The sequence below is a fragment of the Littorina saxatilis genome, linkage group LG2 (genome assembly GCF_037325665.1).
Source record: "Littorina saxatilis isolate snail1 linkage group LG2, US_GU_Lsax_2.0, whole genome shotgun sequence".
Classification (NCBI taxonomy): domain Eukaryota; kingdom Metazoa; phylum Mollusca; class Gastropoda; order Littorinimorpha; family Littorinidae; genus Littorina; species Littorina saxatilis.
In genome coordinates, this window is record NC_090246.1 from 87,267,964 (window position 1) to 87,280,139 (window position 12,176).

General features: G+C 41.6%; 1 protein-coding gene across 1 annotated transcript in view; it reads right to left on the reverse strand.

Moving 5' to 3' along the window:
* LOC138960034 (E3 ubiquitin-protein ligase RBBP6-like) overlaps nucleotides 1-12,176 on the reverse strand; it is a 55,949-nt gene that overhangs the window by 41,082 nt on the left and 2,691 nt on the right. Inside the window, exon 3 of the mRNA XM_070331756.1 lies at nucleotides 9,658-9,757. Coding sequence (XP_070187857.1) covers nucleotides 9,658-9,757 — 100 coding nt within the window. The remainder of the gene's footprint in view (nucleotides 1-9,657; nucleotides 9,758-12,176) is intronic.

Genomic DNA, 12,176 nt, shown 5'->3' on the forward strand with positions numbered 1-12,176 from the left:
GTCAGTTTTTGTAGTCATCATAATTTCAACGAAGATCACATCAAAAGCACATGCATCACTGATTCTTTTTCTTTTGCTCGTAGTAGGCCTTTTTCAGTGTGTCAAGCGCTTCTCTACTGCTTGCCGAATGAGTGAGGGCGAGACTTCACCACTAGAATAAGGCTCTCCAGCGTCTTATCAAACAGACATGATCTCTGGTCAGTGCTGTGCTTTTTCACCCCATTTTGCCATTGAAAAAACCATGCCAAACATGTGAATTGATAAAAAATAAAAAATTTTTCTTTAACATTTTTTTTATTTATGAAAATTGTAGTCTTGACACGGATAGCGGAATGGCGTATTTTTTGCAGAAAATCGTAATAAATTACGCCAAAATCGTAAGGGTAAACAGGTCTGCTTCAATGTACGTAGAATGATAATATATGGTAAAAAAAAATTTGCTCTTAGATTTTAAGTTTAAAACAAGAAGAGCAAACGCTCGATCGAGTCACTTTCGCAGTTCTGAATATTATATGAGGCATCAGATGGACAGGAAGAAATTGCTATTCACAACACAATGAGTCACGTTCACATAAAATTTGAGCCCGGTCACTTTTATAGTTTCCGAGAAAAGCCCAACGTTAAGTTGTGTGTTGCCGAACAGAAAAGGCTAGTTATCTCCCTTGTTTTTCTGATAACGTTCGTAAAAGGCTACAGATGTAAATACTTTGATGTAAAGAATAATCCTACAAAGTTTCAATCACATCCGATGAACTTTGTCAAAGATATAAAATGTCTAATTTTTCCTTTGACGCTGACCTGTGACCTTGAAAAGGTCAAAGGTCAACGAAACCATCGTTAAAGTGTAGAGGTCATTGGAGGTCACGACTAAACAAAATATGAGCCCGATCGCTTTGATAGTTTCCGAGAAAAGTCCAACGTTAAGGTGGTGTCTACGGACGGCCGGCCGGACGGCCGGCCAGACGGCCGGCCGGCCGGACAGACTAACACTGACCGATTACATAGTCACTTTTTCTCAAGTGACTCAAAAAATTATTAAATGAAAAATTAAATGAAAAATAAGCTTAGCGTTAAATCGAAACATGTTAGTTCACGGATGACAAGATAATTTCAACACTATTCATCAGAATGATATGAACTTTCCTTTTTCTGATTTGTTTTAGACATTCTGATATAGATGTTTATGTTCAAGATGATTTTCTCGAGGACAGTTAAAGAGATACAAATGTTGACTTTGTGGATACAAATTTATGAAAACTGGAAATTGTGTACAGCAGTCCCTGCAATGTACGGCCCCCGGCGTGAGCGGACACCTGACATGTACGGACACATTTGCTCGGCACGGAGTGTTTTCCTTCTATATTTGCCCCCCCTTAAACGGACACCTGCAAAACGTGGACGCGGACACTCATTTTCGGTCCCAACAGCAGGTCATACCTCCAATGTACGGACAGACCATCGTCAAATTTTCACAACAAAATCGATAACAGAGCAGTCCGGCTCTTGGTACAAAGATCACAGCCGCAATGGCGTGATGACAGTCACTGATAACTTGAGTGCACGTGTACCCATCAGAAGGGGGGGTAGTTTTGGTCAGGAGTGGAGTACATGTATCAATCAATCAATCAATCAATGAGTCTTATATCGCGCATATTCCGTGGGTACAGTTCTAGGCGCTCTGCAGTGATGCCGTGTGAGATGAAATTTTATACGGCCAGTAGATTGCAGCCATTTCGGCGCATATTTACCTTTCACGGCCTATTATTCCAAGTCACACGGGTATAGGTAGACAATTATTAACTGTGCCTAAGCAATTTTGCCAGGAAAGACCCTTTTGTCAATCGTGGGATCTTTAACGTGCACACCCAATGTAGTGTACACCCCCGGGGGAGGGAGGTTCGGACACCGAAGATGCCAACATGAAACTGCACTGTGCTCTTTATTCTTGTCTGTTGGAGGTAATCAACAGAAACCACAGTCGAAAGAGAGTGACAAACCGGCCACAGTTCTCAGCATCGTGTGTCTGTATGTAACCTTGAGCTTTCATTGACAAGATACTCTTGTTTCCCCTCAGCCTTGACCAGTGAATCCGTTGCCTAATCTGTGAACCCTTCAGTTGTCTTGCTTTGTCAAAAGTTAGGACACAGTCAACTGGTTTTGCTCTGAGTGAGGCCACTAAGCCCCAAACAGTACATGGCTGGAGGGAGTGAGAGAGAAGGGGTGGGGGGGGGGGGTGGGGGGGTAGCTGGCTAAACTCTGTGGGGTGTCTGGTGTCACTACATGTCGGCAGGAAGAGCATTGGAGAGAAATAGAGAGGTGTACTCTTCCACACAATTTCCAAGCATCAGTTGTCAAGGCTTGGGGTAGGCATTAGTGAGGGAGAGTGGGAGCTGTGTTATGTACAGTGTATTTCCGACTGAAGAGTGAAAAAAAAGTCACTGCCATGCCACATGATCAGCATGCAGTCAATAAAGCCAGACAAGAAGAAAAAAATTACATGATTATGACATGCAGCTCTATCTGCTGCTATTTATTCAAACTGGTTTTCAAGCTTATTCTTGCAAAGCATCTGCACACGCTCATCTGTGCTGTGTTTGTGTGGCTGCTTTCGTATGTCAGTGCATGGTGAGTGTGTTCACTGCCTTGAGGATTTATTTGATCTCTTCTTTTCAACACTTTTCATACAAATCATTTTTACAGAACGTTTAAAGAAGTATTAGTAGCCACAAGAAGTGATTAGCATTGACTCAATCCTGTTGTTTGTGTGTCTCTGTGTGAGTGTATGGTGGAGGGGGTGGTGTGGTCACCGCTCCCGTGACCGGACACCTGCAATGTACGGACACTTTTGCTATGGCCCAAGGGTGTCCGTTCATGAGAGGGACTGCTGTATCTCTTTAACTGTTTTTTTTCTAGAGAAAATTGTTTGGAACAAAACATCAGAATGTCCAACACAATTCTGCAAAATTTAAAATCATTCCGATGAATAGTTTTGAAATTATCTTGTCATCCGTGAACTAACATGTTTTGATTCATCGCGTTGCTTATTTTTCATTTAATCATTTTTACTAAGTCAATCTAAAAGCACATTTTGTTTTTGATCATATACTATTACAGTAAAACCTGAGAGCAAAGGACGCTCTTGGGGAGCCTTGCCACTGGCCGTTGTAGCAAAGTGTCCTTTCTTATGAATATGAATGCGCCAACATTTTTTTGAGAAAAAAAACCCAACAGTCACTGATTCTTTTTTGCCACAGTGATTATAAAACTCAAAGTTTTGAAGCCCTCAAGTTTGTTTGTTTTTTTTTTCAAAAAGGAGAGAGAGAGAGAGAGAACTCAGAACTCAGAAAGTTTATTGTTTAGGCCAACTGACCCGTTACAACCGGTACATATATCAAACATCTCGAGAGAGAGAGAGAGAGAGAGAGAGAGAGAGAGAGAGAGAGAGAGAGAAGAGAGAGAGAGAGAGAAGAGAGAGAGAGAGAGAGAGAGAGAAGAGAGAGAGAGAGAGAGAGAGAGAGAGAGAGAGAGAGAGAGAGAGAGATGCAATCGGTTTCTTATCTGAAGCAATGGGCCATTCACTGGAAGATTCTTTGATCGAGCTGTTGAAAACCACTCGAAGAGTTCTTCGTTCAACTGATCATAGGTTGTTTTTCTTCTCTTAACACATTTTGCCGTCGATCTGGCACCGGAGTCCCACTGACTGAGAATTTGTGTTCGATCAGCTTTTATGTTGGAAATGAGTTTTTCCCGCAATTCAGCTCATCAGCTACTTTTCGAACTTTAATGATCATATGGGTTGCTCTGATTTCATTCATGATCAGGTACATTTGGGTTTTTTTAACCACACAAACACTTAGACAACAATTATTAGAGTATGAGTTTTTCCGCGTTTTGATTTTCATTTAAATCCAAGTCACAGCTTCTGTTTTATGATGAGTGATGTAGTTTGAAACACTTGGACAACAATTATCAGAGTATGAGTTTTTCCGCGTTTTGATTTTCATTTAAATCCAAGTCACAGCTTTTGTTCAAGTTATGATGAGTGATGTAGTTTGAAACACTTGGACAACAATTATCAGAGTATGAGTTTTTCCACTTTTTGATTTTCATTTAAATCCACTCTGGAGTCACAGTTTCTGTTTTATGATGAGTGATGTAGTTTGAAGTGTTGGTATTAAATTTTCACTGACAATCATTCTGTGCTGGTATTCCCATTTTCACCTGCAGGGTTATGAAATATATGGGGAGAAACTTGGTCAGTAAAATCATCTTCACGCGTGAACTGAAAATTGTCTCTGTTTAAAATTACAATGTATTTCGTGAACAGAACACACCTGGAGAATGCCCTTGCATGATTTAAAACTGCCTGCTGTGAATACTGTTGTCATACTATGAATTTTCTTTTGAGAAAAACAAAAGAATGAAAAGCTTTTAACTAGCTTGTGAATGAGCCTCTTACTTCTATGTGGGGCTAGGTGCTTTGAACTATTTTTAATGCCTGAAAAGGATAGTGATGGAAATTACTAGTTTAATGTCAGGTGTGACATATACTATTGATTGAACTATTTTTTTTATTAATCTGCAATTTTGTTACAACCTACTTTGTTTATTTGGTGACAAGCTAGTGGGAGGCACTTTTTAGTGCTTGAATAGTACTGTGATGCACATTATTTATCATTTCAGTCTAGTCATACTCATGATTACAACCAATAGTTCTTGTGAGCTTGTACAGTTATGTGATGTCTCTCAAGTCTTTTTCCTTGAGGCAAACCATTTTTCCTTTGAACGACACATAGTTCAGTTTGACCATTTTTTTAAAATTTTTGTGTTCTTGTTGTATGCAACTGCAAGCACCGAGCTGTCATGCTTTTTGTCTGATTTCAGACCATATTCTTTGAGCCATTTGTATGCTGAAGTAGTTTTTCTGCCACTTTTGTCAGATTGTGTTTTTGCAGTGAGATTCATGTTCAAAATTTTAGACAAGATTAAAAGAATGATCCTGTTTCTTAAATGCCTTCGTGTTCATTGGTTTGTAGACTATGTGTCACTTGCTGTCTAGTTTTTCAATGAAATTGTTTTGCTAACTAGCTGCAGTATCACACTTTGGTTTATGGGGATATGAAAAAGCTACATTAAAACCATTTCTTCCTCTCTCAGCACATAAAGTCAAAGCATGGTACAATCTTTTTTGTTCCATTTATACTTATGAAGAAAAGCAGCATGTCATTTTCAAGTGCCCCCCGACGAAGTGTTTTGTGCAAATGTAGGTGTCTTTGTTGACTTTTTCGATGTTGAACCTCTCGATCGTTCTTCCACATAGTTTAATCCATTTTCGGCACTTTTCTAAATCTCTAGAGGGTTTGGAAAACGGTACCCATCCAACACCGACCATGTGTGATCTCTCACGGTGTCTTAAATCACTTCCACACACGCCATAACAGCAATGTTTGGGCACCATCGTACAGCTCCACCATTCAAACAACGCGCAAAAGTGGCTGACTTTGCCCGAGGCACAGCGGGCCAAGGTCAAGGTCGCCTAGAATAGCCTTGGTGTAAAAGGCCCTATTGATAACTTATTTCACAATCATATTACATTTATAATGTAATATGATTGTGAAATAAGTTATCAATTGTGTATCTCATCTGAAGTCGTGTTAAAACCCGGGAACATGCCCCTAATGGCTTTGCCGTGAGGGCGTAAAACTTGAATTTCATGCGCACGATAAAGATCCCAGGGTCACAGCAAAAGCCTCAGGTCTTGGAAACACGAATACATGCATGTAAAAATATGAAGCCCCGGTGTCCGTTCGGCCAACAGCCAATAAAGTAACCATTTCAGCACTGACCCATGACGACCCAACCCGGTCCCTAGCCCATTTCAATTCTCCTCCAGCAGCCGGCAGCCAGCTGTCTACACACACCCCCCCCCCCCCCCGCATTTTGATTTTTGATACAAAGCCGGGTTTCCCCGTATTATATGCCCCTAATGGCTTTGCCGTGAGGGCGTAAAACTTGATGCCACATTCTATGATGGCTTACTTGTGCCAAAACCTAGGGTTAAGTGTTAATTACTAATTTTCATTTTTGCCTCGTTTTCGGTCACAGTAGTCGGATTTTAAGAGTCTGCACTGAGAGGCTTCAACGTGCGGCAAACATCACTCTCACACAATTTCACAAGTTTTACGCCCTCACGGCAAAGCCATTAGGGGCATGTTCCTGGGTTTTAACCCGACTTTAGATGAGATACACAGGTGTATGCGTGTTTAGGTGTTATCAGTCATCTGCACTTATGGCAGAATGACCGAGGTCTTTTACGTGCCACTGTGGTGACACGGGAGAGGGAGATGGATACCGCCTCTGGGTCTGCACATAAGGTTGACCTGTGTCCATCCCGGCCCGGATTCGAACCAGCGACCTTTCGATCACAAGTCCAGTGCTCTACCACCTAAGTTGCCCGTGCCCCTCTAAGGTAAAAAAAAATAAATAAAAAAAAAATAAAAAAACCTTAAAAAATCCAAAATTCTTCCTGGGACGGAAATCCGTCAGGGACCCACCCCTCAGTTCTGTTTCATGAATGCTGTGGTCAAATGACTTTGAAGAGAAAAACAGTGTATTTGAAGGTAGCTCCTCCCCTTAATCGTGTCCAAGTGTTTTCTTTGTGTGTTTTGGTTATGCAGCAAATGTGTAACGGAGAAGTTTGCAACCAAAATGGTGCTGAAAACTGGGCCATGGTGACCCCTTGCATGTGTTGATCTGCTTGGTGTTCAAGGACAAGTAGTCAAAATAAAGAATGTGGATTAATTCTGCAGTTTAGATCCAAGTCTTGAAGTTGGCAGAAGAGATCAAATGTTTAGTTTCATTTCTATTAATTTGGAGTCAGATGAACTGGCTACTCGTTGGTATCCACAGGCGTTTCCATTTTGGGCATAATGGTAGAGATTTTATTATTTTAGATTTTATGAAGTTGCTTGTACCAGAACATTAGCAGCCACAAAGACATAAAAAAAATGAATCACATCACAGTCACACACCGTTTTAAAATCCTGTGAAAATGAAATCTTGTTACCAACGTCATGAGCAGCCACTTCGAACGCCAGATTATGAAATGTAATTTTCGTTTGACCCTTTTAAAGTAACATCAAGGCAAGGTTTATTTCACTTTTTCTGAACTCATAGTCTGCACCAGTATCTTGGATGGTCTCAATTACTTTATTCATTAGCGACTATCACAAGTTTGATTCAGTTAACTATACAAGGTTGTCGTCACCAAGACTGAGACTGGTCTTTTTTGCACAGAATCAAATGACGACATTTATAACAAATGACGTCATTATCAAGATTGGTACATAACGTATTATTGTGCATAATTTCTTTGTGATCCGTTGTGTTTTCGTAAAGATACAGTGTATTTAGTCATGTAAGCGAGAGACACTGGCCTAAACAATGGCGGCAAAAAGCACATTTTCAGAGAAGAATTTTCGATCCTACATCAAAATAAGAACGGCACTTGGTAAAACGGCCGGTGACATACTTGAAGAGCTGAGAACTGTAAGCCCAGGCACAGCACCATCTCGCGCGACAGTTTTTCGGTGGGCAAAGCATTTCTCAACAGGGAAAACGTCTGTGGAAGATGCAAGGGGAAAAGTGAAGAAACCAGCTGTAACCGACAATAAAATGGTGTCCCATGTGCAACGGTTAGTTGATGAAGATCCCCGAGTGAGCAGTCATTTTATCGCCGAAACACTGGACATTTCGTCGTCGTCTGTCTTGAGAATTTTAAAACACAAACTTGGATACACAAAGGTGTGCGCGCGATGGGTACCACATTTCCTCACTGAAGAGAACAAGAGGTGTAGGGTTACGTTTGCCCAACGGCTACTCAAGATATACGACGGATGTGATCAAAAACGCTTGGATGAGATCGTGACTGGAGACGAAACTTGGGTGTACTTCTTTGAGCCAAAAAGAAAAGCTCAAAACAAAGCATGGATAAAAAAAAAAGGTGCCAATGCCCCTCGGATCGTGCGAAAAAGTCGCTCCGGCAAGAAGGTTTTATACACAATATTTTATAACACAAAGGGCGTCATTTTTCAAAAACCACGCGAAAAAGGCAGAAGCATCACTGGGGTGTACTACAAGGAAAAAGTTCTTGCTGGCATCGTTTGTTACTACAAGAGAGCCAGACCAACTACAGGATTGAAAGGGATCAAATTACTTCATGATAACGCACCTGCTCACAAATCCAAGGTGGTAAAAGAGTACCTGGAGGAAGAAAACTTTGAAACTTTGCCACATCCTCCCTACTCTCCTGATCTTGCACCCTGTGACTTTTTTTTGTTTCCTCATCTGAAAAGACAATTGGCTGGGCGTCGATTTGACAGTCGATCAGCCCTCGGATCGGCTGTTTTCCAGTGTCTGAACCAGGTGCCAAAAAACGAATTCAAACGGTCATTTCTTGACTGGGTCCAACGACTTAAACTGTGTGTAGCCGCTAAGGGAGAATACTTCGAGGGTTTGAAATAAAAAACAACTGCATCATCTAAAGATTTCCCGGTTTTTGAGACCAGTCTCAGTCTTGGTGACGACAACCTTGTACTGTTCAAAAAAAGAAACGCATAGTTGCTACTTGCCAAATTTGTTTTATTTTTCGAAAAAATTAACAGAAAATCCAATATTTAGATTATTTGTTTGAAATTTGGTATGGACACAGTTGAATGCACACACAGTTCATTTGCATCTTCAAATCAATCAGTCAATCAATACGATTGGGTGCCGAGGCTGTCAAGTCAGTAGGGGGTGTGACTGCCTTGAGCAGCAACAACTGCCCGGCACCTTCTGGGCATGGACTGGATCAGATGCCGGATATCTTGCTGTGGGATGGTGTCCCACTCCTCCTGAAGTGCCTGCAATAGATCGCGGTGATTTGCCGGCGCTTCTTCTCGCCTGCGCACACGTCTGTCCAATTCATCCCAGAGGTGTTCTATCGGGTTCATGTCGGGCGACATGGATGGCCAGGGAAGCACCTGGACATGGTGGTCGGTGAGGAACTGGGTGGTGAGTCGTGCTGTGTGCGGGCGAGCGTTGTCCTGCTGGAATATGGCATCCTGGTCAGCCAGAAGAGGAACGGAGCCAGTGGCTTGAAACCTGACCCACAGTCTACTGATGGTGCTCTGGGACACGTGGAAGTGCCTGGCGATTGCACTTTGACTTTGGCCTGCTTGTAAACGACCCAATGCAATTTGGCGGTCTTCTCAGCTCAATCGGGCCATCTTTCGTCGCTGAATTGTCGTCTGATTTCTTTGTGGCGAACAATCCGCTTTTATGGGTTTTGGAAGACATGGTGAGAGCTCAATATTCCCCGAGTTTCACGAGATTACACTGAAGCATGACGAGTGGTCATGCCAAATGAGCAATTTTGACATTGTAGCCACTGATAACGCATGCGTCACGTGCAGAGCTCACTTGTGGCAATGGAGGAAAGGTCGACGACCAGATAAACATTTTCTGCAGTTTGGTGGATATCCTTGTAGCCATATAACTAAATTAACCAAATATTACAAGCTATGCGTTTCTTTTTTTGAACAGTATAGTATTCCTCAAAAACAAATCAACTCGAAGTCAGCTGAAAAACTACTAATTGTTGTAACTTGCACTTACCATGATTTTTGAGTGCTACTGGCAGCACATGGCTTTGCTGGCACTCTGTAGACGATGACGGATGCATTCCTGGGAATCAGGGTGGAATTGTTCTTGTAAACTGCAAGAGCAAAAGAAAGAACACATGTGATTGTGAATAGACCATTCAACAGATCGATATATCATTCACTTTACACAAAATCCAAGTCACCCACTTGGAGCAGCATTTGTTGGTTCCTTTGTCATTCATTCCTTTTTTCTTCATGCTTTAATCTTTTTTGAAGATTTGTTCTATTCGGAAAATGGACTGTTACTGTTAGAATTAGTTTCGGTGTCATGTTTCAACCAAGAACCGACACATCCCGGGGCGGGGAAAAAACTCAGTTGGTAGCGCGCTGGATTTGTATTCAGTTGGCCGCTGTCAGCGTGAGTTCGATCCCAGGTTCGGCGGAAATTTATTTCAGAGTCAACTTTGTGTGCAGACTCTCTTCGGTGTCCGAACCCTCCCCCCGTGTACACTACATTGGGTGTGCACGTTAAAGATCCCACGATTGACAAAAGGGTCTTTCCTGGCAAAATTGCTTAGGCACAGTTAATAATTGTCTACCTATACCCGTGTGACTTGGAATAATAGGCCGTGAAAGGTAAATATGCGCCGAAATGGCTGCAATCTACTGGCCGTATAAAATTTCATCTCACACGGCATCACTGCAGAGCGCCTAGAACTGTACCCACGGAATATGCGCGATATAAGCGTCATTGATTGATTGATTGATCCCATTTTCCAACAGAGGCAAGGATCTATCTCACAATGTAACTGACTTTCGAGTAGCAACACCCGTTTTCTGGTGACCAACAAAGAGTCAATACCAACTTACATCTCAATTTTAACTAAGACAACTATGACAGTGTTGATTGTTAACTATGAATTTACTACGCTAAAGTTCAACATTACCTGTAAAAAATAAAGAAAAAAAAAGGGGAGGAGGGGGTGTAAATTCCTAAGAGTAAGTTTTCCCACTGGTGCAGCTGCCAGGTTTTAACCTATAGCACTCAAGATTCCAGCCAGCATTCCTTCCCCTGCAGTCACATTATTTTGTTTTATACATAGCATACCCACTAACTTTCAACACTTACAACTTCTTTGAAAATGCACTAATAAGCATGAAACTTTGTGGCTGTGATGGGGTTATAACATATTCAAAATAAAATATTTTTGTTTGCATGCATCATTTATTTTCTTAGCAATATATATACAAATAAAAACAAGAAGGGCAAAGCCCATACGACTCACATGCTTGACCTTGACATGACCTTGACCCTCAAGGTCAAATAACTAAAGGTCATCCAAGGTCATGCAACACAAAGCTGTTAATTCAAGACATAGGAGGTACAATGGTGCTTATTGGCTCTTTCTACCATGAGATATGGTCACTTTTAGTGGTTCACTACCTTATTTTGGTCACATTTCATAAGGGTCAAAGTGACCTTGACCATATGTGACCAAATGTGTCTCATGATGAAAGCATAACATGTGCCCCACATAATTTTTAAGTTTGAAACAGTTATCTTCCATAGTTCAGGGTCAAGGTCACTTCAAAATATGTATACAATCCAACTTTAAAGGACCCTTGCCACCTTGACCTTGAAGCAAGGTCAACCAAACTGGTGTCCAAAGATAGGGCTTACATTGCCCTGTATAGCATACATAGCTAAGGTTGCCATTCTCGATAACTTCAGAAAAAAATGCGAAAATGTGAAAAATGGTCGTATATAAGACAACAATTACGGCCCCTGTGACCTTGAACTTGAAGTGAGGTCAAGTTGCCGCACATGTTTTTTGAGATCTTGTAACCATACACCATCAGGCGTTGATAGACTTAATAGTGTCCAAGAAATATCCAACGTTAAAGTTTTCCGGACGGACGGACGCCGGGACGGACGACTCGGGTGAGTACATAGACTCACTTTTGCTTCGCATGTGAGTCAAAAACGAAAAGGGGTTGTTTTGTCTAGTCCGTGGAATTTTGTGAAACTAACCAGTCTATGCCTGGTGAAACACCTTGGAACAGGTAATCATGTAGTTGACCATCCCACTTCTGAATCCTGGTATTTAAATAAGTGGATGTGTGGACCAGTGCATGTCATAGGACAATTTCTTTACAAGTTAGGTTAGCAACAACAATCAGAGAAAAGCTTTGATCTCCACTAGATCCACAGGTCGCCATTTCCGAACACGCAGACTGTTTACGTCTTGTCACTGGCTTGCTTTGCGTTGAATTTGAGTCAGTTTCTGTGCAGTGTCTCTTCGACAAGCAAGTCAAGCATTTGCTACGCAAAACAACACAGAAGAAAGTATCTAACAGTCAGATTATCGGTAATGTTTGCTGGTCCTGCCATTTCACAAAACTGGACCAGCCACTGTTTGTATCCATCTGCACTTTCGTAAATTCCGTTTCGTCATCGTCACTTGACGAACTGTCATTTTCTTCACCGCGATACACAGTTCATTGCAAAGATCTACCTCAGTAAATCAACAT